Here is a 27,618-nt window from a genome sequence, read left to right on the forward strand (position 1 = left end):
ATAGCAAAAATATTGAGCTACAGTATTCAGGAAAACATCAGCGCAGTCGGCGACAGAGGAACCTGCACACAAATTGACAGATCCTGGATGAAGCGTCAAGGGCAGTTCAGTGATTGTAAGAGGCTGAGCTGTGCACTTCAACGGCACAAGACGAAGAAAGGACCTTAGGAAAATTGAGGCAACAACAATAACAAACCGCCTCCTGTATAAACAAGTCTCATATACCAACTTTAATCATGGGATCGGTATGATGTGATTACTGTAGTGCTTTGTTTTCTAAAATGAAGACGAGCCATCATTCTGTGCTCTAGGTGAATTGTAAAATCTTTCTGGACAAACCACAGTGACCAGAGAAGAGCACAACAGAGCGGAGCCGGACAACTGACTGGTAAAGGAAAGAGGAGTTCTTCTAGCTACAATACAACAGACTGTCCCAATTTTCACCGGCCAGAAGGAAGATAAATCTTTACCCGCAAGCGTGCATAGCCATAATCCAATCTTAAGGCACAATCACCTACAAAGACACCGTCTACGTATTAGGAGTGTAGCAAATATTTGGTGGCTATTGCATTTTATTGTTAAAACAGAAATCAAACGTGTAAAATACCGCACACATAAAAAATGTGTGAAAAAAACTCAAGTGCTTTATCAGTCATGTTGGCCCATCAGGAAATACAGTCATGGGATGTAGACAAATATATACCCGACCCACAGACACTAACCAAGAAAGAAGAATCACACACATGCAGCGAGAGCTTTAGTTTGTCATCACTACTCAAGATTCATCAGCACACGTACACAGGACAAAAACCATTCAAGTGCAGTGAATGTGTAAAGAGCTTTAGTCACTTATCAAGCCTTCAAAGACACCAGCGAACTCACACAGGAGAAAAGCCATTCAAGTGCAACGAATGTGTAAAGAACTTTAGTCAGTTATCAGAACTACAAAGACACCAGCGAACACACACAGGGGAAAAGCCATTCCAGTGCAGTGAATGTTTGAAGAGCTTTAGTCGGTTATCAAGCCTTGAAAGTCATCAGCGAACACACACAGGAGAAAAGCCATTCAAGTGCAGTGAATGTGCAAAGTGCTTTAGTCAGTCATCACACCTCCAAACTCATCAGCCAACACACACAGGGGAAAAGCCATTCAAGTGCAGTGAATGTTTGAAGAGCTTTAGTCGGTTATCAAGCCTTCGAATTCATCAGCGAACACACACAGGAGAAAAGCCATTCAAGTGCAGTGAATGTGCAAAGTGCTTTAGTCAGGCATCACACCTTCAATTTCATCAGCGAACACACACGGGAGAAAAACAATTTAAATGCAGTGAATGTGTGAAGAGCTTTAGTCAGTTATCAAGTCTTCGAACACATCAGCGAACACACACAGGGGAAAAACCATTCAAGTGCACTGAATGTGTAAAGAACTTTAGTGAGTTATCAAGTCTTCGAACACATCAGCGAACACACACAGGGGAAAAACCATTCAAGTGCACTGAATGTGTAAAGAACTTTAGTCAGTTATCAGCACTACATAGACACCAGCGAACACACACAGGGGAAAAGCCATTCCAGTGCAGTGAATGTTTGAAGAGCTTTAGTCGGTTATCAGGCCTTCAAAGTCATCAGCAAACACACAAAGGAGAAAAGCCATTCAAGTGCAGTGAATGTGTAAAGAACTTTAGTCAGTTATCAGAACTACAAAGACACCAGCGAACACACACAGGGGAAAAGCCATTCCAGTGCAGTGAATGTTTGAAGAGCTTTAGTCGGTTATCAGGCCTTCAATGTCATCAGCGAACACACAAAGGAGAAAAGCCATTCAAGTGCAGTGAATCTGTAAAGAACTTTAGTCAGTTATCAGAACTACAAAGACACCAGCGAACACACACAGGGGAAAAGCCATTCCAGTGCAGTGAATGTTTGAAGAGCTTTAGACGGTTATCAGGCCTTCAATGTCATCAGCGAACACACACAGGAGAAAAGCCATTCAAGTGCAGTGAATGTGCAAAGAGCTTTAGTCAGTCATCACACCTCCAAACTCATCAGCGAACACACACAGGGGAAAAGCCATTCAAGTGCAGTGAATGTTTGAAGAGCTTTAGTCGGTTATCAAGCCTTCGAATTCATCAGCGAACACACACAGGAGAAAAGCCATTCAAGTGCAATGAATGTGCAAAGTGCTTTAGTCAGTCATCACACCTTCAATTTCATCAGCAAACACACACGGGGAAAAACTATTTAAATGCAGTGAATGTGTGAAGAGCTATAGTCGATTATCACACCTACAAAGTCATCAGCGAACACACACGGAGGAAAAATTCCTATCATTGTAGTGAATGTGACAGGAGGTTTAGTGACTCTTCAGCATTAAGGAATCATCAGCAGACTCACACAGGAGAAAAACCATTCAAGTGCAATGAATGTGGAAAGAGCATTTTTAATCGATTATCTGACCTACAAAGACATCAACCAACACACACGGGAAAAGCCATACCATTGCAATGAATGTGTGGAGAGCTTTAGTCAATTATAAAGCCGTCAAAAACACCAGCGAAGACACACAGGTGAAAAGCCATTCAAGTGCAGTGATTGTGCAAGGTGCTTTAGTCCGTTTTCAGACCTAAAAAGTCATCAGCGAACACACACAGGAGAAAAGCCATTTAAATGCAGTGAATGTGTGAAGTGCTTCAGTCAATTATCAGACCTACAAAGACATCAGCGAACACACTCTGAGGAAAAACCATACCAGTGCAGTGAATGTGGGAAGAACTGTAGTCGATTAGAAAACCTACAAAGTCATCAGCGAACACACACAGGGGAAAAACCATACCAGTGCAGTGAAGGTGCAAAGTGCTTTTGTCGCTTATCAAACCTCCAAACACATCAGCAAATACGCACAGGGGAAAAACCATTCAAATGCAACGAATGTGCAAGGTGCTTTAGTCAGTTATCACAACTTAAAACATATAATCAAACACACACAGGGAAAAAACATTCAAGTGCACTGAATTTCCAAAGTGCTTTAGTCATTTATCAAGCCTACAAAGTCATCAGCGAACAAACACGGGGAAAAACCCTATCATTGTAGTGAAAGTGACAGTTGTTTTCGCTTCTCTTCAGCATTAAGGTATCATCAGCTAAGTCACACAGGAGAAAAACCATTCAAGTGCAATTAAAGTCGGAAGAGCTTTAGTCGATTATCAGAGCTACTAAGTCATCATCGAACACACAGGGAGAAAACATAGAAGGGCGCTGAAAGTTTGAAGGGCATTTGATAGAAGACCCGACTAGCAGTAAAGAAGCAAAACAGAAAACAGTATTTGCAGAGTTATAAAAGTGTTTGTTTCCAGAGATTGTTCACTTCCCTACACAAAGCAAAGCAACATGCTGCACCAGGATACACAGTGGGAGGCGAGCACAATGTGGATTAGAAGAAAAGAAACATTCTTGATTTTTATTTGGTGAAGAAGAGATACAAAGAAAAAAATTCAATCACACCTGATCACACTTCCTGTAAAAGCAACACTGAACAATACTGGGACTAACAACTGTATTTTCAGCTATCTTGTAGGATTAGTGATAAAATCTATAAACCCAACACACCCAAAGTAGACATGTTGTCAGGGCTCTGGAGATGGAAGCTTCATTGGTAAAATGTATGTATTACTATTAACAAATGCCACTGCAGTATATGTAATGAACTCAAGCGAAGCACAGGTGTTCAAGAAATAACCTATTTTTAGATATAACAGAGCATATACCTTGTTTTTAAGTAACGTTTGCTGCATCTTTTACACACTGTTTTCGGTTGATGGATCAGCTTGTGTCTCAGGCCTTATAACTAAGTGTGACCCATGGCTCCTCTCCGACTCAGCTCTCCCTATTCATTTTCTGCCGTGCCAACCTCTACTTTTTACCAGAATTGAGCCATTGTAAGCAGGAGACTCTGTTTGAAGAATGTGGTGAAATAGCGAAATTCCACATCAAAAGCATATATGTGCTAGGACAATCTGTTGCACTCTCAGCAACTCGTCTTCCACACTGATTATCCTTTGTCCTGAAATGTTCCTCAGGATTTGTCATATGAATGCCAGAAGTGGCAGTGAGATTCATGAAGCTAAAGCTCACAGGAGTGTGTGGGAGATAGAGAGGGTGAGATATACAGAGAGCGAGAGAGACAAAGAAAGGGGGTGAAAAAGAAAAAGAAATGGAAGGAGGGGGATCGGCAGGTGATTTTTATTCACTGAAAAATAGAAGAAGCAGCCGAAAACTTGGCTATGTGTGACATCACCATAGAAATGGGCTGAATACCTCTGAATTTATATAATTATTTTTAATATCTATAGACCCATGTCATGGAATTAACAGGGCACACATAAGGAAAATAGTGAAGGAGCCCATTATCATATGCAAATCACAATGATGTCACAAGTAGTGACGTCACAATAAGTGATGTCAGGCCCTTATAATAATTTTCACATGAAAGATCGACGGCCTGTTTTAAAAACAAAACGCAAGAAACATAAAATATTGTAAAAATAAGGTTTTGGTATCAGTTTTTATGCATCATGTGTTTTTCCCACTATCAGTTTGTAACTAAACTCGGAAATGACTGAAAGTGTAAATATTTTAAACAGATATGTGGAACTTGGAAATTACATTTTCAAACAGTTTTCAGCTAATAAATCAAAATTGCTTTTAATTTGTGTTTGTTTCCTGACGTTCTTTATCCAGCCCCTAAGCCCCAAAGTGTTTCACATTTACAGTGTATTAAGCAATTGAAGGGCTAATTTTGTCTAGTTCTCTGTTCCTCTCTTGCGCCACTCACACATATAAATAAATAAAGGGGACGCTGCTAGTGGGAGGGATAGTTACAAACACTTTGAGGCCTGTGTTTGCAGATACAAGAAACAAAGTAACATTTCCCAGTCGCAGGCTAAGGAGCTAGGTGCAACTGAGTCCCTTTTCTAGATAATAGTGGGGGGACCCCTTCAAACTGTGGCTACCCCCGACTTGTGCCGTGCTGATAAAGCAATAGTGAATTTGAGTAATTTACGATGAATTGAAATGAGAGGAAGAGAAGAAGGGAGCAAGGTGCAGGATATATTAAAGAAAATGAAAAAAAGAGACACAAAACTTTACCCTGTTTGTGTACGAGCATTTTACGTAAACAAGTTGTGCTGTGCATTGTGAACAGGCTGTCACCCCCCTTTTTTATGTAAATGAGGTTCTGTAATCAGATACCCCAGGCTCCCATCTCTTCTAGCGCGGATGATAATGTGAGCACTGTAAGGTGATCACAATCAAGGGCTCTACTGAGAAATAATTGGCTTCCAGGTCTCACAGCTGTGGTTATGTAGTTCATTATTAGTTAATTTACTTTAATGTGCAGCAATTCTCCAGTTTACTTTTTTTCAGTATATCGCTTTATATCGCTCTTTGCCCTTCATCCCCATCAGTTAAAGGTGAGGTTCGATGTAGGATTTGTTGTTAGTGTCCCTAGACTATGTCCCAATCCCTTTGTCTTTGATTTGTCGGCATGTGTTTTGTCCACACACTGGTCTAGGATGGGCCTTCTCAAGGTAGAAGGCGCTGTAAAAGGAATAATAAATCAGATATATATATGAAATTGTATGTAAACAAATATTTGCCTTTCATTTATCAGGCACCACCAGACTCACATCTACACATGTAATTGAGCACCAGACTTAAGTGACTCCTCCCTATATAAATATGTTCAATCAGTAATCAGGCTGATGGTTCCGCTGATACTCACAGCAAATAAAGTTTCTGGGATTGCGCGCATTGGACTAAACTTTTATTGTGGAAGTTTCACACAGTGTCGCTGATGCGCTCAGCTTATAAGGTTTAGTGGATATTGCGCACTGTAACCAGATCACTGAAGTTCACGCTTTAGTAGTAACTAGGTCAAAAAATAGTACATACATAATGCAAAATGCCACTGCCCCTCCCTTCTTGTTGACATCTCCAGGAGTTCCTCCTCTCTCGTAGCTGAAGTGGAAGAAGGTTTACACACATTATGCTCGTGTTTGTGGCACTTCCTTAAGTGCAGAGAGGAAAGCCTCATTGTTAATGCATTGTTTGGGCTCTGAGGGACAAGAATTCTTTGAACACCTTCCTGAACTCTCTGATAGTGACTCTGATACTCTTAATGAATACGAGATCTGCATCAAAAAGTTGGACTTGCACTACCTCCTGAAAGTGAGTGCTGTCCTTGTACGATATCACTTCGGGAGAAAGATGCAAAGGCAGGATGAGTCAGTCAAACAGTACATAACTAACCTGCACAATTTGGCTTCCATGTGCAATTTTGGTGCAGCTTAAGAGGAGTGCATAAGAGATCAGTTCATGTTGGAAGAGAGCAGCAGATCATCAGAGGGAGAAAAGAAGAGAACAGGGAGTTAGAGAAGGAGGGGAGGTGGAAGAGAGCAGCAGATTAGCACAGCAAAAGAGAACAGGGAGTTAAAGAAGGAGGCGGGGTGGAAGAGAGCAACAGATCAGCACAGGAGAAGAGAAGAGAACAGGGAGTTAGAGAAGGAGGTGAGGTGGAAGAGAGCAGCAGATCAGCACAGGAGAAGAGAACAGGGAGTTAGAGAAAGAGGTAGGTGGAAGAGAGCAACAGATCAACACGGGAGAAGAAAACAGGGAGTTAGAGAAGGAGGCGGTGGAAGAGAACAGCAGATCAGCACGGGAGAAGAGAACAGGGAGTTAGAGAAGGAGGTGAGGTGGAAGAGATCAGCAGATTAGCACAGCAGAAGAGAACAGGGAGTTAAAGAAGGAGGTGGGGTGGAAGAGAGCAGAACAGCACGGTAGAAGAGAATAGGGAGGTAGAGAAGGAGGTGGGGTGGAAGAGAACAGCAGATCAGCACGAGAGAAGAGAACAGATAGAAGGAGGTGGGTGGATGAGAGCAGCAGATCTGCAGAAGTTAACAGGGAGTTAAAGAAGGAGGTGGGGTGGAAGAGAGCAACAGATCAGCACAGGAGAAGAGAACAGGGAGTTAGAGAAGGAGGTGAGGTGGAAGAGAGCAGCAGATCAGCACATGAGAAGAGAACAGGGAGTTAGAGAAAGAGGTGGGTGGAAGAGAGCAACAGAGCAACACAGGAGAAGAAAACAGGGAGTAAGAGAAGGAAGCGGTGGAAGAGAACAGCAGATCAGCACGAGAGAAGAGAACAGGGAGTTAAAGAAGGAGGAGGGTGGATGAGAGCAGCAGATCAGCACATGAGAAGAGAACAGGGAGTTAAAGAAGGGGGTGGAGTGGATGAGAACAGCAGATCGTCACAGGAGAAGAGAACCGGGAGTCACAGAAGGAGGCGGTGAAAATGAGCAGCAGATCAGTACAGGAGTCTTGTCCTGCTTTGTGGGAGGGGTAGGGGGAGCGAATTCATATGCACGCGCCTACCTCATATGAACTGTATGCGATCCGCAGTGGGTAGACTTTTGAAAGCAGCTTTCTAGATTCTCGCCGAAAACAAAGCTTACGCATTGCTTCAGTGAGACCTAAAAATGGCGAGTTGGATAGAGAGGAAGGGATAGTGAGGTGGGAGAGGTAGAAGGGGAGAGATCAAACGAGGGAAGTAAGAGAGAAAAGTATGTGATAGGAATGTAGAGCTTAAAGAGAGGTGTCGCTAGAGAAGAAGAAGGAGATATGGAAGTAGTAGGAGAAGGAGAGATCGGTGGGGAGGGATATAGAAATATGAAACCTGGAGTTGGGTGGAAGAAAAAGAAAAAGAAAAAGAGAGTGAAAGAAAGAGATGGGAAAGAGAAACAGGCAAAGAATGGAGGAGGAAGGAGTGGAAGAGGGAGTGGGGACTGAGGCAGGAAGAAATACATGGATAAGGACTGAGAGATTATAGAGTGCAAGATAATGAATAATATAGAGAGAGAGATAGTGGAGGCAAAAGAATGAAAGAAGGGTTTTTCTCAGGTGGAGTTAGGTTAGAAAGAAAGAGACCAAACCATAACTTGAACTTAAACTTAAACCACTTTCAAAATACCCATTAGCGGAACAATATCATGGCCCCGTTTGCATGATTTTCATCATTCTTTTTTGTGAGGCAGACAAACATTTCTCCAAGTTGATAAGCCATGTCAATCCTCACTCCTGGCAAGGTCCCCTGCAGGTATTTGAATTTAAACATAAACACAAAATGCACCTGACAAGGACAACGACAAATGACAGGTCTCCCACTCAAGAACTTGGAGCGTTCCATAAAACCCCTTAACAACACCATAACCGTTTGGATTATGCGCCCCCTTTTTGCCCTCTTTTTTCTCCTCACTACCGCTCTCCCAGCAACACCCCTCTCATCTTTCCCCCACCCTCCTTCGCCTCAGCTTCCCAACATGACCACCTCTCGAGTTAAGTCTGGAGCCAATTGCTACAAAATCATTTATCCTCCCGACCAGACTAAAGCTACAATAAAACGACTGAAGCATAACACTATTGAACGTTTCCCGGACTCCCTTTTTGTGGATCAATTTTTCAATGGTCGTCTTGGGAGGCTCAAAAACGATCTCATCTTCTTCACTCGCGACATCCCCTCTTGGTCCAACAGTTTTTACAATTCCCTGAACGTCGTCTCCTCCTCCTCCATCCCTTATGGGAAACAACTAAAAATTTCCCCCTCTGGGTGCTTCAATGGCTACCTCACTATCTCACTCTATAACAACGGTACTGTCATGATCCAAGGCAAAGACTCCTGCCTCTCGCTCTTTGACCACCTCTTCCCCACCCTACTCCCCGTCTATGCAACCGGGTTTCCCCCTGACTCTCCTTCCAGCTCCACCCATTACTCCCTTTCTCCCCCGCCGACCCCACCCCACTCCAATTGGCTGCACTCTCGAGAAGCGCAGGTCGGCCCCTTTCCCTTCCCCCCCCAACTTACCTCATCTCCTATTCCTCCCCCCCCACAGTATGTCCCCTCCCGCATTACTTCAGCCTTACCACTAGCTAACACGCTCCTCGTCCCATCTGCACTATCACGATACTCCAATCTATTCTCCTCCCCCATACTTCTTCCCATCACCCCCTTCTTTAGTCCACCTCTCCTCCAACACTCTTCCCCAATTAACTGTCTCTATGCTCCCCTTAGCCCTCCTTCCGTCCCTCCTCTCCACCCCTTCTTTCCCTCGTCATTCACCCCGTGTTTGCCACATTCCCACTGCATCTCGCTCCTCCCTCCTACTCCTCCAGTACTGCCGCACTACCCCCTTTCCCCTCCTAGGAACACCTTCCTTCTCCCTCCCTCGGGCCCAGCAGAACCACTTCCCCTCTTCAACTTCCCTTTCTCTCAACCCCCCTCACTCTGCCAGATGACCGTTCCCTCGCTGCTACCTCTCCTAACTGACAGGACCTCCGCAACTAATGCACCTCTTTTCCGCCCAAACCTCCTACACTCCCATGACGCCACACAGGCCTCCCCCCTCCTACTTCCATGCCGACGTGTTCCGCACATTTCTCCCTCTAAATTTGTCCCTAATTCCTCTCCCTCCTGCAACACCAACAATGACAACTCTCCCTTAACCCCCAATTCATTTACCCCCGCTCCCAACCTCCACCTTTCCCCACCTGTGAACCCCACCTCCCAACACACCCCCTGTCCCCTCACCTCTCCCTGCCGTCCACCACCAATTCCACCCCCCCTTATTTCAATCGAGCCACCCAACCTTCCGTGCTCTGCCTCTTTCTCACTGGAAAATACGTTAGGCTCTCTGATCACCTCCATCTCTCAGCTGACAGCTGCCATTTCACTTTTATGCTCTAAGATCCCCACCCCTCCATGCACCTCTACCCCCCCCCCAACTTCCCCAGAGATGCACCTCGCCCCTCACCCTAAAACAGCCAAGCTCAACCCTTCGTCTGCAAGCGTCGTTAACTCACACAAGCCTTTGAGCGCCACCCTTCTTCAACAGGCATACCCTAGCAACCCCACTGTCTACACTATTCCGACAATCACCTCTGTCAGAACAAAGCGTCCACCTAAACCCTCCCGAGCACCTCCGCAAATGTTCAATATCCCGATCACCCTTCAGAGCCCAAGTGCCCCCGTCACCAAAACAGTCTTGACAGAGCTGCGCTGTATGCTTCACAACTGCAGATCTGCAGTAAAACACAAACTTGAAATCTCCGACACCATCACCTTTCACAAACTTGACATGCTCTTCCTCACAGAGACCTGGTTCAAAGATACCTCGCACTCTATATTTGATCTCCTATTACCCACAGGTTATTCCATATTTAGGAATGACAGAACTGAAAACACGGGGGGAGGTGTTGCAGTCATCTTCAGAAACGCCCTCCAACTTAAGGCGTCTCCTAGCAGCTCCTCCCACACCTTTGAATGCCTTTCTCTTGAGCTTCAATTGCAGCACCGTTCACCGCTCAGATTCCATATCATTTACCGCCCGCCTCGTAGCAGTAGCTCTTCGTTTATAGAAGATCTCAAAGACTTCATCAGCGACCAATACTCTCAAAGTGACAATCAGACCATCGTAGGTGACCTCAATCTCCACTGGGGCGCACCGCAAGACTCCTCTGCGAACTCACTGGCCACCTTCCTCTCGGCAAATGATCTTATCCAACACTGCACTGAACCAACCCACTCTAAGGGCGCAATCCTGGACCTTGTTATTTCTAAAGCAGGCATGCTTTCTACTACTACCCCTATTCATGTAGACTGGTCTGACCACCACCTCATCCCATTCTCTCTTCAACTTTCACACTCTATAACTCTTGGCCAACCCAAGCGGGCCAGCTCCTGGTTCCGTGATGCCAAAAACATTGATGTCGGTCCCCTCTGTGAATCAGCTTTGCTTTCACTTCCAAGGCTAGACCCAAACATAGCTGTTGACGATCTCACCTCCCAATGCCTCACAGTTCTTGAAGCTGAAATTAATAACGTCGCTCCACTCAAAAGCAAAAGGATAAGGCCCACTCCCTCAGCACCTTGGTTCAACAAATCCCTTTATGAGGAAAGGAAGCAGCTAAGATTCCTGGAGAAGCAATGGAGGCAATTGCCTTCCACTGACAATTTAGCCTTGCTTCGCACAGCAAGATCCAAATACCACAAGCACATCTTCCTTGAGAAAGCGACGCACTTCAAAACCCTCCTTGATTCCGCCAAAAATAGACCCAAAAAACTATTCGATCTCATCAAGACTCCGAGCTGCTCTCCCCCAACCTCCAAGGTGGAGGATTCTACAAAGAGAGCAGAGGATTTCGCTACTTTCTTCGATGGAAAGGTGAAATCACTTGTAGGTCAGGTTGCTCATCCTACACCTCCAGAGGAGCGCAAATCCTTAGCCATTTGGCAGAGCTTTGACCCCATATCTGAAGATGCCCTTCTCAAATGCATACGCGAAACAAAGCCCTCCAACCATTCGCTTGACCCTATCCCCAGTGCCATTGCCTTTGACTTCTATACCCATTCCCTCTCCTATTGGACCACTCTGATCAACCTCTCCCTCTGGCAAGGCTCCCTTCCTGTCCCCTTCAAAACTGGGCAGGTCACCCCTCTGCTGAAAAAGCCCACTGCTGATGCGAATGACCTCAACAACTTCCGCCCCATCACTAACCTTCCCTTTCTTGCAAAGATAACGGAAAGATGTGTAGCCAAACAACTCTCTCGTCATATCAAGGACAACGATCTTCTTGACAATTGTCAGTCCGGCTTCATCCAAAACTGCAGCACTGAAACAGCCCTACTGCAAGTGGTTGATGATGCGCTGAGGATACTCGACTCAGGGGGGTCCTGTCTGCTAATTCTCCTTGACCTCTCCGCAGCCTTCGACACTGTTAATCACAACACCCTCCTCAATATTCTTCAACAGAGAATGGGCATGGAAGGCACTGTGCTTAAATGGTTTGCATCCTTCCTCTCTGACAGATCTCAAATGATCAAAATAGCGAACAGTCTTTCTTCTCCTGTGGCGGTGGGTCAAGGTGTTCCCCAAGGCTCTATACTTGCACCCACATTGTTCAATCTCTACTTAGAACCACTGGGAAACCTCCTAAGCAAATCCGGGATTCACTATCATCTCTATGCAGATGACACTCAACTCTACCTCAAGGTTGCCTCCACTCATGATCTCTCCATCCTAAGATCTACTCTTGACTCCATTCAAAACTGGATGTCATCTCATCAATTAATTCTGAATCCCTCCAAAACTGAATTCCTCCTCTTCTCCTCCTCACTCTCTCCTCCCCCGGTTCAATCATGGATGGATCAGATGAATCTACTAAACAACAAACCCATCATTGTCGACAGCTCAAAATCTCTTGGTGTCATTCTAGACAAAAAACTCAATCTAACTCCCCACATCAATTCTATTGCAAAATCTGCTCGCTACCAACTGCGCCTTCTTTGAGGAATCTGTCGCTTCTTCCCGGAGCAGGACCTTATAACCCTGGTGCAATCACTGGTCCTCTCCAGACTAGACTACTGCAATTCTCTTCTTACTGGCCTCCCCAAATCTCACCTGTCCCCACTCAAGTCTGTCTTCCATTCAGCAGCTCGTTTCATCTATGGGGCCAAAAGAAGCGATCACATCACACCGTTGTTATCCACCCTCCGCTGGCTTCCCTTTGAGGCTAGAGCTATCTACAAGACCGCTTGTATCACCCACAAAGCCCTGCACTCCTCCTCTCCCCGCTACCTGGTGAATAAACTGAAACTCTCTGGAGGCTCTAGACCTTCACGCAATGCCGAGAATCTACTGCTTGAACCTCCCACTTTCAAGAAGGAAAGAATAATGGCCCAATCCTTTTCAGGCAACGCAGTGAGAATCTGGAACTCGTTTCCGCCTGAGCTCCGGACCACCGCCTCCTCCCAGGCCTTCAAAAGGGACCTCAAAGTTCTCCTCCTCCAGAGACACCTCCAAAAGTAATTCACGTCCTCTTGCTATTCGGAGGAAGACTTCCCACTATTGATATTTTCTACTTTCCATGACCATGGGAGTGCCTTCCCAGTGTTTTCCTGTGGTGGGAGTGTCTGCCTTTTTGCAGTATTCTCCATGTACTTGTGTTCGGTGCCCTTTTGTAACGTGCACACAACACTTTGCCCTTATAACGGTTGCTACCTCTCACATGTTTTTACCTTTGATGCTTGCACAAGTGCCACCTTGCCTACGTAACGCCTGTTCTTGTGCCTAGCACTTATTGCAGTATTATACCTCAAATTATACTCTGTTTTCTCTTTTAACTGCACACTTGTCACTTGTCACTTTTCCTCTTATGCACTTTGACTACCTCATGTATTTTTTTGTTGTTCACAATTTTTACTACCTCAAGTATTTTGTTTGCTCACAATTGTCACTATTACCTTTACTACCTCATGTATTTTTGGTTGCTCACAATTTTTACTACCTTAAGTATTTTGTTTGCTCACGATTGTCATTATTACCTTTACTACCTCATGTATTTTTGGTTGCTCACAATTTTTACTACCTCATGTTTTTGTTTGCTCACAATTGTCACTATTACCTTATGTATCGTAACGTATGCTTTTGTAATCTGCTCTTTTATAATGTTTCTCATTATGTTTCATTTCTGTTCCTAATGTGAAGCGCTCTGACGCCCTCGGGTAAAGTCCGCGCTATATAAAAATGCATAAATAAAATAAAATAAATAAACCCAAGCCCCAGTGCTCCTGCAGCCCTCCCCACCCCCTCCTCCCCTCACAGGATGCAGCAGCCCCTCTCTTCTCTGGTACAATCCCCAGGAGAAAGAGGGCCCTGTGCCCGACGCCTAGGGAAGGGGGGCTGAACCAAGGGGCATGTTAAAGCACAGTGCGGCCAGGTGCGCTGCTGAAGAGGCCTCTTTCCACCTCCTCAGCAGCGGAGCTGCCTTTGCAGGCTCTGCCATCCGGGCTTCCAAGTGCCCCGTGGTAGTAGTGGGCCTGTTCACGCATGCGCAAGGAAAGGGTGCACAACCAGATGGGGCAGCGCGAATATACAGGCAGAACCTGCATGTATCCGCACCCCTCTGACGTAGGGGGTGTACAAAATGACGGGGGTGCGAATTTAGTTAGAACACGGGCTAAAGGAGCCTTAGATGAACTGTGCGAGTTCAGCTTTGGATTTTGAACTGCGCGTGCGCTGGGGACAGACACAGCTTCCCACAGCGCGGGCTAATGGAGCCTTAGATGAACTGTGCGAGTTCAGCTTTGGATTTTGAACTGCGCATGCGCTGGGGACAGACACTTCTTCCCACAGCGCGGGCTAAAGGAGCCTTAGATGAACTGTGCGAGTTCAGCTTTGGATTTTGAACTGCGCATGCGGTGGGGACAGACACAGCTTCCCACAGCGCGGGCTAATGGAGCCTTAAATGAACTGTGCGAGTTCAGCTTTGGATTTTGAACTGCGCATGCGCTGGGGAAAAGGAGCCTTAGATGAACTGTGCGAGTTCAGCTTTGGATTTTGAACTGCGCATGCGCTGGGGACAGATAGTGCTTCCCACAGCGCGGGCTAAAGGAGCCTTAGATGAACCGTGCGAGTTCAGCTTTGGATTTTGAACTGCGCATGCGCTGGGGACAGACACTTCTTCCCACAGCGCGGGCTAAAGGAGCCTTAGATGAACTGTGCGAGTTCAGCTTTGGATTTTGAACTGCGCATGCGCTGGGGACAGACACTTCTTCCCACAGCGCGGGCTAAAGGAGCCTTAGATGAACTGTGCGAGTTCAGCTTTGGAGTTTGAACTGCGCATGCGCTGGGGACAGATAGTGCTTCCCACAGCGCGGGCTAAAGGAGCCTTAGATGAACCGTGCGAGTTCAGCTTTGGATTTTGAACTGCGCATGCGCTGGGGACAGTGTAGAGTGCTTAGATACTGGTAAGATTCTTTCTCATTGTTATGGCTTGTAAATTGCTCGTGCGCATTCCCCTGTTACACGCGCAGTGTTTTCTTTTAAGTGTGGTGCTTCTCTCACACGCAACCTTCAACTGTGGGTCTGTGACTTCTACAGTTGAGGATTGCCGTGTGTGGATGTGCTCCTGTGGTGCTCTGTTCCTTGGATATTAAACTTGCCTCTTCTTCAACCTACAAAGACTCCTGTTTGTTCCTGTTACCTCGGAACTTACCTCCTTTACATTTGGCGACGTGGGACTTCTTTTACTTCAAATTCAGAGCATCACCAATTTTTGCACCTTTAACTCCCTCATTGGATTAATCCAGGGCATGCTGTGCGTCTTCTTCGTGAAAACCCGCTTTGAATCAACCCCTCGCATCAGGATTTCGGACATTTTATTCATTTTCCCGACTTCTCTTCACTGATGCGCTCCCTTGTGACGTGAGACGTTCGCGAGTTGAGTCATCTCCTCGCTCAAACCACACGTCACTACGCGCACGCGCGCAATCACGCAGCTACGCAGAGGGGCCATTTTATTTTGTTTTCAAAGCGTTACCATGGTTACTTTTTGACGATCGGAAAGATCGCAAGGTAAATTAATCATCGCATGCCTCTGGAATCTCTTAAACCACAACGGTGAGCGAATATTTAAAGTTATTTCATTATTCTTTTGCATTTTAAACCTTTTTAAAGGTCGTTTATTACAAAACAAGTTGTTTTCTTTTGAACATTTTTAACAAATTCAGACTTTTGCTGCATTAAAGCATTTTACATTTATTTTCATTCAAACAACATGGCTACTAATCAGCAAATTGTTGCTTTAAACTATTTTCTACCACTTCCTGGTAAACCTAAAGAACCTTGGAGACATTGGTTCCAAAATTTTGAAAGTTATTTGGTTGCTATTGGGGCTGATGAATATGCACCAAAGAGAAAAATGGCTATTCTCTATAGCAACCTTGGAAAAGAAGGAAGACAGATTTTTAATAATTTGCCAAATCCTCTTCCAGCTTCAGGAAGTGGTGATGAGATTAATGAATATACTGCTGCAATTTTAAAATTAAATAGAAAATTCCTTGATCAACCTAGTGTTATCCTTGAACGTTTCAATTTCATGAAAAGGCGTCAAGAACAAGATGAAACTGTTGAAGAGTTTATCTCCGCCTTGAGGAATCTCGCTTCTGAGTGCAGTTTTGGCTCTTATTTGGACACAGCTCTTAGAGATCAATTTGTTTATAACTGTTGTCACAAAAAAATTCAAGAGCGTATTTTAAGCTGCAGAGATCCATCTTTATCAGAAGTTCTTGAAATGGCCAAAGGAATTGAAAGATCAATTGTTTCTTCTAAGTGTATCTCTGAAAGTACTTCATCTTTTACTCCAAATGAATTGAATGTTAACGCAGTTTATTCCAAGGGCAAGCCATTTCAAAGACCTTTTCAAAGGAGAACAAATACCTTTTGTTATCGTTGTGGTTCCAAAACACATTTAAGTAACAGCCCTACTTGCCCAGCTCTGGGCAAAAAGTGCACTTTTTGTCAGAAAAATGGTCATTTCCAATCAGTATGTCGTAACAGAAAGAATTCTCAAATCAATAACATTTCTTATTTTTCAGGTGAAGATGCTGATATTCAACCTATTGATTCTGATTTAAAAAATGTTACTATAAGTTCAGTTAATATTGATTCTAATAAGGGAAATTTAGCTGTAAAAGAAATTCTCTCTATTCAGTCTGTTTCTATTTGCATGATTGATTGTATTAATTCTGAACGCGTGAAAGATCCCACTTGTCTAGTAATTATTGATCATTTGGAAATTGACATGATGGCGGATTCTGGTGCCCCTGTGACCATTATATCCGATCATTTGTTCAATACCCATTGGTCTTCAAGAATTACTCTTGAACCTTTAGACATCATTCCTAAAGGATATACTGGCAAACACATTGACATGTGGGGTTTCTTCATCACCACTGTAACTTGTTTGGGGAGGTGTATCTACACAAAAGTATATATAGCCACTAATGGCAAATGTATTGTAGGATGGCAAGACCTTGCTAAAATGGGCCTCAAACTTGTGCCTGGTTCAGAATTTCCCGTTCAGATTAATGAACAAAGTACCTTTTCCTTCATTAACTTTATTGATGTAGGTATTGTCAACAAAATTATTGCTGATTTCCCAGAAGTTTTTAACGATTCAGTTGGTATGATAAAAAACTACGAACATCGCATTCGTCTCAAGCCCAACGCTATTCCCGTAATTCACAAGTTGAGAAATGTTCCCCTTAACGTGAGAGACGATTTGAAAAAAGTACTTTTGAAAATGGTTGATGAGAAAATAATTGAAGCTGTAGATTCTTCACTATGGGTTAGTCCTATTGTTGTCGTGAAGAAAAAGGATTCCAGCATTCGTCTCTGTGCAGATCTGAGATCACTCAATCAAAATATTCTCATTGACTGTTATCCTTTGCCCAGAATTCAAGAACTCCTCGCCGGCATTGCAGGATCAAAATTGTTCACTCTCTTGGATTTAAGGAGTGCTTATCATCAAATTCCTCTGACTAAATGCTCCTCTGAACTCACCACTTTCATCACTCCTTTTGGGGCTTTTAAATACTTAAGACTACCTTTTGGTTTGGCAAGTGCCGCAAGTGTGTTTCAAAAATTTATGGACAGTGTCTTGGCTGGTGTTAAAGGTGTACAAGCATACCAAGACGATGTTTTGATTCACTCTAAAAATGTTGATGAACATATTAAGGATTTACGAATTGTTCTCTCTCGTTTCAAAGACGTAGGAATCACCCTAGGTGAAAAGAAATGTAAGTTCTTTGTAGAAGAATTAGATTATTTAGGTCATTCTATCTCCACCTCAGGTATCAAACCCAAACTTTCTCTCACTCAGGCTATTTCTAGTGTACCTGTCCCTAACAACAAAGACACTTTGAGATCATTTCTCGGTCTCACCGAATATTACTCGAGATTTGTCATGAACTATGCCCAGTTAATTCAACCTCTTAGGATGCTAATTAAAAAGGATGTTAATTTTACATGGAATGATGAAGCAAATCTGGCTTTTGACAACATTAAGAAGGTTATTGTTAATGCTCCAGCCTTATCATCCTTCACACCAGGTCTCAAGTGTGGCATCTACGTTGATGCCAGCCAGAAAGGGCTTGGTGCAATCCTTTGCCAATGGAATGGTTCTGTAGAACACACTATTGGTTTTGCTTCAAAGTCACTGAATCATGCTGAATGCAATTATAGCACCATTGAAAAAGAGGCTCTGGGTTGTGCGTGGGCTGTAGAAAAATTCAAAGTCTACATTTGGGGCTCTCATTTTTTGTTGTATACTGATCATAAGCCCCTACTTAATCTACTGAATGGGAATGGTACAGGAAAAGCCTCTTCGAGGTTGGTAAGAATCCTCTCTAAATTACATGACTTCAATTTCAGCATCCACCATATCGCTGGTGGTAGAAATATGAGAGCGGATGCACTTTCCAGGTTACCCTTAGAAAATGATGATGATGTTCTCAAAGATGACATTGAGTGCGTCGTAGCTTCTTTAGAGGATTTGGTCTTTTCTCCTCTCTCCATTTCTGAGGGAGATTGGTTCAAATGCTATTCTGAAGATGAAACCCTTGTTGCTGTAAAAAACTTAATAGTTTCAGGATGGCCAAGAATTCGTTCTCTTCCTGCCCCTTTAAAATCCTTTGCTCAAGTGTCAGATGATTTAACCATTGTCAATGGTATAGTTTTCAGGGGAGATCGTTGTGTTCCCCTGTGGTTTTGCGTAAAAAGTTATTTTTTGCTGCTCATCAGGGTCACTTAGGTGTAGGCGCTACCTCTCGCAAGCTGAAAGAACATTTCTGGTGGCCTGCCATGGATAGCAATGTCAATGATTGGGTTGATTCTTGCAGTACCTGTCTGTCTTCTGACAAACATTGGAAATTACAAAATCTACCTTTACACAGTGTCCCCATTCCTGAAGAATCCTGGGTCAAGGTTGCTGTTGATTTTTCTGGCCCTTTCGAAATTCTCCCTCATTCTCAACGTTATATAGTCTCCCTTGTTGACTATCACTCAAAGTGGTTTGACTTTGATTTTTGTACCAATCCTGATTCCGAGTCAGCCATTAGATTTTTAGAAAGAATTTTTAGGGTAGAAGGTCCTCCTAAAGAAGTTGTCAGCGACAATGGTTCGCATTTTTGCTCCCGCGTTATGGAGGAATTTTTGAAGAAGTTTGATGTCAAACACTTGAAGGTTGCCCTTTACTCCCCTGCATCCAATGGTTTGGTAGAACGGATGAATAGATTTTTGAAAGAGGGCATTCAAACTGCTTTCTCTTGCAAGTTGGATGTTGAAACCTTTTTAAGAGAAAAGGTTTGGGCCTATTTGGTTACCCCTCACTCCACTACGGGCATTTCACCGTTCAGACTACTTAAAAAAAGAAACCCACATGGTACTGTCTGCCCCTCATGGATCAAAGATTTGACCCCACAAGTTTCCAAATGCATTTCCTGCTCTGACAAATTGAGGGTAAAAGGTAATGTTGAGAAACAGCAATCAGTACAAAAGCGGAATTTTGATTCCAAAATTATTTCCATCCCTGAAATATTTACTGTGGGTGATTGGGTCATGTTTAAAACCATGGATAAAGTCAAGAAAGGTCTTTCCAAGTTTTCCATGCCCACTCAAGTTCTTAAGGTCTCTAAAGGTTCCCTGTTTTTAGATAAGAGAGGGTGGCGCAACAAACGCTCACTTGTTAAACTTACCCCTGAGCAAGCCATGAGTATTCTCAGAACTAAACATGGGTATGAGAACTCTTCTTATCTTTCTTTTGACTTTCCCACCCTGTTAGATGTTCCTTTACTCTCCCAGGTAGAATCTTCATCCTTCAATGATTCTACCCTTACTTCTCAAGAGATCAAAGGTGATGTGTCTTCACCTTCTGCTGAGGTCATTCCTCCTCTTCAAGACACCTTAGAAAACATTGAAATCTCTGGTACTTCTCCCTCTTCCTCCAATTCAGATGTGTCAACCAGAACTCACAGGAATTGTTCTATGCCTACACGCTTTAAAGACTTTTATGTAAATTAAGTTTTATTTTCTTTAGTTAAGTTTCCTTTTCATTGTTGAGGGAAGGGAGGAGATGTAGAGTGCTTAGATACTGGTAAGATTCTTTCTCATTGTTATGGCTTGTAAATTGCTCGTCCGCATTCCCCTGTTACACGCGCAGTGTTTTCTTTTAAGTGTGGTGCTTCTCTCACACGCAACCTTCAACTGTGGGTCTGTGACTTCTACAGTTGAGGATTGCCGTGTGTGGATGTGCTCCTGTGGTGCTCTGTTCCTTGGATATTAAACTTGCCTCTTCTTCAACCTACAAAGACTCCTGTTTGTTCCTGTTACCTCGGAACTTACCTCCTTTACAGACAGACACTTCTTCCCACAGCGCGGGCTAAAGGAGCCTTAGATGAACTGTGCGAGTTCAGCTTTGGATTTTGAACTGCGCATGCGCTGGGGACAGATAGGGCTTCCCACAGCGCGGGCTAAAGGAGCCTTAGATGAACCGTACGAGTTCAGCTTTGGATTGTGAACTGCGCATGCGCCGGGGACAGACACCGCTGTTACTACAATCCAACTCCTGAAGTCGTTGACGGAAAGATCTCTTTATTTACTTCAGCCCCTTCTTGTGTTACTTCACCCTCTCGTGCTTTGTGCGCGAGACGGTGACCCCTTGCTCTCGTGCGCGAGTGCCCATTGTCTCCTCTCCCCTCTCATTGGTCCCCCAACATTACGCCCTTCCTTCCTTCCATCCCTCATCTACTCCCAACTGTCAGGATTATGATCTCTGCCTCACATGTGGGGCTGTAGAAATAAACGTAATAATGACCCACTGACTGACTTCGGTTATTCCCCCCTTTCCCCGACAGCACGGCGCGCAGCACCGATGGGACGGGGTCCGCGCAGGGACACAAAGAAGCACAAGAATGAAGTCCAGTGTCCGCGCGGGGGCACAATGAATGAGAGACAACAACCGCCTAAGAGCACGAGGCGCCTCGCGCCGCAGCACGCGCGGAGACGTATTGAAGAGCAAAGCTCGGGTCGGCTCCTCTTACGGAGGGGAGTGTCTCTCCTCTGCGCAGGCGCAGTGAGACTCCGCGTCCTCTGTCCAGGGCTGCTCACAGGCTGCGCTCCGTGCGAGGTCCCAACACCTTGTGATTGGTCTGCGATAGAAGGAATCGTGTCTTCGCCCCGCACAGGCGCAGCTGAGACGCGCGGTCCTGCGCGTGCGCAGCCGGGAGACGCGATGTTTTGCTCGCGCTCGATGGTGCTTCGTGTAACTCGGGAGGGGTTATAACACACCGGGCCCCCGGTGCCCCCCCAGGCCCTGCAGCCCCCACTGACCGGTGCACGAGGAGAGGTGAGATGTCCTCAAAGCGCCCAGCCATGTGTGTGTGTTTTAAAAAAATATATTTTTGGGGGATTTTATGTTTATTTTTTAAATATTTTTTTGTTATTTATGAACAAAAAAAGAGACACTGACATCGCCATAGTCAAACAATTCCATATAAGGATCAGGCGAGGCCTCTGACCCCGCGCACTGCATATAATGAAGAGCATCAATACAGCTGCACCAGCAGAGGGGGCTGCACTGGGGGAGGTGGAAGCTGAGGGGGATCCCTGCAGGGTCTGTTTGTGACCTGGAGGATGCACTGGAGATAAGGAGCATCAATGCAGCTGCACCAGCAGGGGGCGCTGCACTGGGGGCGGTGGAAGCTGAAGGGATCCCTGCAGGGTCTGTGTGTGACCTCGAGGATGCATTGGAGATAAAGAGCATGGATGGAAGCGCTGTGAAGCCCTGGCCTCTGCAGCACTATGGGCATGCATGACATTATTATCAAAGAAAATAACACAAAGTGCTGTGTGAAATGTATGCACGTGGGGTGGTGTCTGTTGTGTGAAATGTATGCATGTGGAATGGTGTCTGCTGTGTCAAATGTATGCATGTGGGATAGTGTCTGCTGTGTCAAATGTATGCATGTGGGATGGTGTCTGCTGTGTTAAATGTATGCATGTGGGATGGTGTCTGCTGTGTCAAATGTATGCATGTGGGATGGTGTCTGCTGTGTTAAATGTATGCATGTGGGATGGTGTCTGCTGTGTCAAATGTATGCATGTGGGATGGTGTCTGTTGTGTGAAATGTATGCATTCGGGGTGGTGTTTGCTGTGCAAATGTATGCATGTGGGGTGGTGTCTGCTGGGTCAAAAGTATGCATGTGGGATGGTGTCTGCTGTGTCAAATGTATGCATGTGGGATGGTGTCTGTTGTGTGAAATGTATGCATGTGGGATGGTGTCTGCTGTGTTAAATGTATGCATGTGGGATGGTGTCTGCTGTGTCAAATGTATGCATGTGGGATGGTGTCTGTTGTGTGAAATGTATGCATGCGGGGTGGTGTCTGCTGTGCAAATGTATGCATGTGGGGAGGTGTCTGCTGGGTCAAAAGTATGCATGTGGGATGGTGTCTGCTGTGTCAAATGTATGCATGTGGGATGGTGTCTGTTGTGTGAAATGTATGCATGTGGGATGGTGTCTGCTCTGTCAAATGTATGCATCGGGATGGTTTCTGCTGTGTTAAATGTATGCATGTGGGATGGTGTCTGCTGTGTCAAATGTATGCATGTGGGATGGTGTCTGCTCTGTCAAATGTATGCATTGGGATGGTGTCTGCTGTGTCAAATGTATGTATGTGGGATGGTGTCTGTTGTGTGAAATGTATGCATGTGGGATGGTGTCTGCTCTGTCAGATGTATGCATCAGGATGGTGTCTGCTGTGTTAAATGTATGCATGTGGGATGGTGTCTGCTGCGTTAAATGTATGCATGTGGAATGGTGTCTGCTGTGTTAAATGTATGCATGTGAGATGGTGTCTGCTGTGTTAAATGTATGCATGTGGGATGGTGTCTGTTGTGTGAAATGTATGCATGTGGGATGGTGTCTGTTGTGTGAAATGTATGCATGTGGGATGGTGTCTGCTGCGTTAAATGTATGCATGTGGAATGGTGTCTGCTGTGTTAAATGTTTAACACAGCATATTTAATTTTGAAATTTAATACCACTCCAACCGGACTAAACAGCATGTCCGAATTATCCAGGGTGTGAACGCGTCTGCAATCCTGGGTAAAATTAGTCAGACAGCCTGCATGTACATGAAAACGTCCATACCTAGTCCCATAGAATGAGCAAATTAATGTATTACATATTGCTTTCACAGCTAAACTACATCTCCCATAATCCTTGAGCACTGAGCGCCCACCCACAATGTCAGCCTAAAATGGCGCCCTCCGCATTGTGCATCAGTCAGGTGGTTCCTGACTGCATGCGGGAGCGGACGCCGGTGTGCTTGCCAAGAGCAAACAAACAAGTAAGTTTCACACGGTTGTCTGTTCGTTCATTTGAACTAAGGCCACAATTAGGCGCAACACGCGAGTGTTTACCGGCTCCACTTGCTTTACAGAAACGCGATCTGGATGAGTAATGTTTCCCGATCCCTGAGCGACGAACACCATAAGAAGCAAAGCGGCAGGGCAAGCGCACATGAGTGCAGGTATGGACCTGGCAAGCATAATTTAATATATCATCGCCATAAATTGTTGAGGGCCCGTATTTCGCTGTGTAAAGTTTGACACGCGTTTTCATTGAATAGGTAAAGAATATACGCGAGACGTTACCAGCACAACCAAATCCTCACGAGTAGTTCACCACTCAAGACGAGGTAGGATGTTGTTAGACTAATGGCTTGTTGTAAGGATCATTGTTTGAATCTATCAGATGTACATCGGTAGGCTCATTCATCTCCCCCTTCTAGAAACAGCAGTTCACCGGCACGGCGATACGGGCAGAGCTAAGAGAGACAGCCCTTCCCACTGAGAAGCCCCTGAATATACCGTTCCCACAGTGAATCGAATTACAGGTACACTTTAGGCAATGAATGAGGTATGGCATAAGAGCTGTACGAGGCATATAACAATACTAAATAGTGTTTATTATTTCACTTCCTATACAGATTAATCAAAAGGCCCTGATGAGAGTTTGGGAACCCTGTTGGCCCCAACTCGAAACACGTCGGCTTACCAATGGGAACATACTAGTATATTAAATATACTCTAGGACTTTGTGAATAATTTCTTAATGTTCCTGGGCATTTGACGTTGTCTGATGATAAATTATGAAGTAAAAAACAATGATTGTATTGGATTGAAATGTTTTTGTCACGATATTGTTAGGATGTGTTTTGTTCACTTCATGAATATAATTTTCTTTTTGTATGAAATGTGTATATATATGTAGTCAGTAAGTTAGACATGTCAGTGTATTTGTTTATCTCTGCATGAACACACGTATGAAATTCTTTCCAAAATAAAAAGTAAATGGTACTTATTAGGGTACCGGATCTACCTAAATTAAATTACGGTGTGGTCTATATCTGAATAATCGTGGTTTACTAAATAAGAGGGGTGCAGGCATTGTTTTGTTGCGTTGTGCGGATGGAATACAGCATGAAATTTCTGCCTAATCCCCAATCCTTTCAGGACGTACTCCACTATCTTCCCAACAAAATGAGGACCGTTATCATTCCACAAAAATTTACAAACACCAAAGCGCGGGAAGTACTCCTTGAGTAACACTTTAGCTGTTGTCAATGCTGTATTGTCCTTTGTGGGGTAGGCCTCAATCCATTACTGAAGGCACACACCACCACTAGGACATACTTAAGATTGTTACAGCGCTCAAGCTGGATGTAATCCATTTGCAGTACTTCGAATGGTGCAGTAGGTGGAACAAACCCTCCTTTAGGAGTATAAGTCCCTTTAGCAGGATTGTACTGTAAGCATATCAGACAGGTCTGCACTACTCTTTTAGCCGTGCTAGCAATCTCAGGATGCTCCCAAACTCGTGTAAGCAATTTAGTAATTGCAAGAGCCCCAACATGTGCCAGCCCATGTGTCATTTGAACCATTGTTTGCAAATAAGCGGCAGGCAATTTCCATCTCATATCTTTGCTACGCCAACAACCCTCATCATCCAACACTCCCTCTATCGCCCAGGTTGCAAGTTCTGCTTCAGATGCTGATTTTTGGATGTCTAATATTTCCTCTCTGGCATCATGCCATCGCTCAGCCTGTGATTTCACCACATACATAGGAGAGATATTTTGTTACATTGCAGTCTCTCTCGCTATGTGATCTGCAAAAGCGTTTCCTTGTCTTATTTTGTCTGTCACCTTCTTATGTGCACTACATTTGATTATCGCTACTTTCTTTGGACATAATAGTGCATTCAGGAGATCACGTACTTCCTCTCCATGCATAATATGCACTCCATGCGAGGTCAGGAACCCTCGTTCCTTCCAGAGTAGGCCGAAATCGTGCACTACTCCAAAAGTGTAACGACTGTCAGTGTAGATATTCACACGTAATCCAGCACTTAATTCACATGCTTTCGTTAAGGCTATCAATTCAGCCGCTTGGGCCGATTTCTGTGGTATTCGTGCTGCTTCTACCACTGTCTTAAGTGTCGTGATCGCATAAGCTGCGGAAGTCGTACCATCTGGCAACTTTAAACAAGATCCATCAACCCACAGTTCTCCATCTACATCTGGAAGAGGCGTATCCTGTAAGTCGATACGACCCTTTGTTTGTTCTTCGGTCAGAAAAACACAATCATGATGTTCTTCCTTCTGGGTCTCAGGAACATGATATGGCAATAAAGTAGCGGGGTTCAAAGTGGCGCACCTCTTCCGTGTAATATGTGGCGCCAACAGCGTCAGCTCGTATCCTGTTAAACGAGCACTAGTTAAATGCTGTGTTTTCGTTTGGTTCAATAAAACATCTACCGCATGGGGAACTAATACCAACAATTTGTGTGACAAAAGTATTCCCTCACTTTGTCGTATAGCCACTGCTGTTGCTGCAACTGCTCGAAAACACCCAGGTAATCCTCGTGCTACAGGATCGAGTACTGCTGAAAAATAAACGCACGGTCTCTGTTTATCTCTGTGTGTCTGCACTAAGACTGACAATGCGCATCCATCCTTCTCGTGGACATATAATGTAAAAATCTTTGTATAATCTGGCGTACCTAACACTGGTGCAGAACAAAGAGCTTGCCTCAATTGTTCAAAAGCATTCTGACATTCATCTGTCCATTCAATGGGAATCGGTGTAGTTTTGGACAACAATGATAACAACGGTTTTATAATGTGTGAAAATCCTAATATCCACTGTCTACAAAAGGACATCAAACCTATGAAAGCACGAACATCTTTCTGAGTGCAAGGGACTGTCGTATCTAAAATTGCTTGAATTCGATCTGATGTCAATGCACGCCCCTCCTTAGACAAAAGGTGACCGAGGTAGGTCACCTTTGGTCTACAGTATTGCAATTTCTTCCTTGAAACCTTGTGATTATTCTTGGCAAGGAAAGAAAGCAGGGAATAAGTACTCTCCTCACATTGTTCCCGTGTGTCTGCTGCAAGTAGAATGTCATCGACATATTGAATAAGAGCCACCCCAGAATGTAAGTCGAAAGAATCAAGCTGTCTTTTTAAAGCCTGGCTATAGATGCTAGGGCTTTCTGTGTAGCCTTGAGGAACCCGACAAAATCTATACTATTTGTTATTTAATGTGAAGCCAAACAAATATCGGCTGTCAGGATGAATGGGAATCGAAAAGAAAGCGTTTTTCAAATCGATTACAGTGAAGGTAGTGGCTGTGGGTAGAATCAAAGTAACTAAGGTAGTAATATCAGACACCACCGAATACTGGGGCACTACTATCTTATTAATTTCCCTCAAACCAATAATAAAACGATAGATTTTGGTGTCTGTGTCTTTCTTTAAAATCGTAAGAATTGGGCTGTTACAAACATTATAAGGGACTTCCTCCACCACCCCTGCCATAATCAAGTCATTTACGATATGTGTCAAGGCAACTTCACCTTCCTTGGAAATCTTGAATTGTGGGACACGAGGCAAAGACATTCCCTCCTTTACAGTAATACATACGGGAGGGATGATCATCTGTCCCACATCAGTGTCGGAAGTAGCCCACAAAGTATTAGGAAGAGAAGCTAAAGCATCGGCCTCTTGCATGAGGTACAATCTCTCAACCTCTGGGTAGTTTTCATTCAAAATAACCCGCACCCCGCCAGGGGCACAGCGTATAGTTGCTCGAAAATGTTTAAGCATATCAAGTCCCACAGTGTTATCTGGTGTGTTCGGAGACAACAAAAACGGGCATGGGGCAGTACATTTATCAATGTGAAATGTAAGGGGTTGGGACAGTGGGCTAAGGGAAGGTGTTCCATCGAACCCTATTGATGTAATCGTTTCGCCAGACAGGGGAGCCCTTGGAACCAAGTGTTTGGACAGAGCGCTACGAGTAGCTCCTGTATCGACCAGAAACTGATCAGTAGAACCCAAAACATTCGCTGATATATAAGGACCCCTTTGATCTATTGGTACTTCAACCGATTCCACACCCCATCCTACGCAATCGTATGCATATGTATTATCCTGAGACTCAATAAACTCACCCTCAGCTATCTAATACTGATTCCGTCGATCAAAAGTATTATGATCAGCCTGACCACGACCTCTCGCTTCAAACCTACCACGATCACTCGCTTCAAACCTACCACGATCACTCGCTCCACCCCTCGACCCTGCATAACTATTCCGAGACCTTCC

The 27,618-nt window shown here is 44.5% G+C and overlaps 1 protein-coding gene and 1 long non-coding RNA gene across 2 annotated transcripts in view; both read left to right on the top strand.

Annotated features, from left to right (window-relative positions):
* The first annotated feature begins 217 nt into the window (after positions 1 to 217).
* LOC147737106 (uncharacterized) lies at positions 218 to 3,412 on the top strand. Its single transcript, XM_086934357.1, has one exon. The coding sequence runs from the start codon at positions 622 to 624 to the stop codon at positions 2,260 to 2,262; it is 1,641 nt and encodes a 546-aa protein (XP_086790483.1). The 5' UTR covers positions 218 to 621; the 3' UTR covers positions 2,263 to 3,412.
* A 17,763-nt stretch (positions 3,413 to 21,175) lies between these two features.
* Positions 21,176 to 27,618, top strand: part of LOC147737107 (uncharacterized) — a 30,485-nt gene continuing 24,042 nt past the window's right edge. The window contains exon 1 of the long non-coding RNA XR_015309764.1: positions 21,176 to 21,287. This is a non-coding gene — a long non-coding RNA (uncharacterized LOC147737107). The remainder of the gene's footprint in view (positions 21,288 to 27,618) is intronic.

The sequence above is a fragment of the Lissotriton vulgaris genome, chromosome 1_1 (assembly GCF_964263255.1).
Source record: "Lissotriton vulgaris chromosome 1_1, aLisVul1.2, whole genome shotgun sequence".
Taxonomy (NCBI): Eukaryota; Metazoa; Chordata; class Amphibia; order Caudata; family Salamandridae; genus Lissotriton; species Lissotriton vulgaris.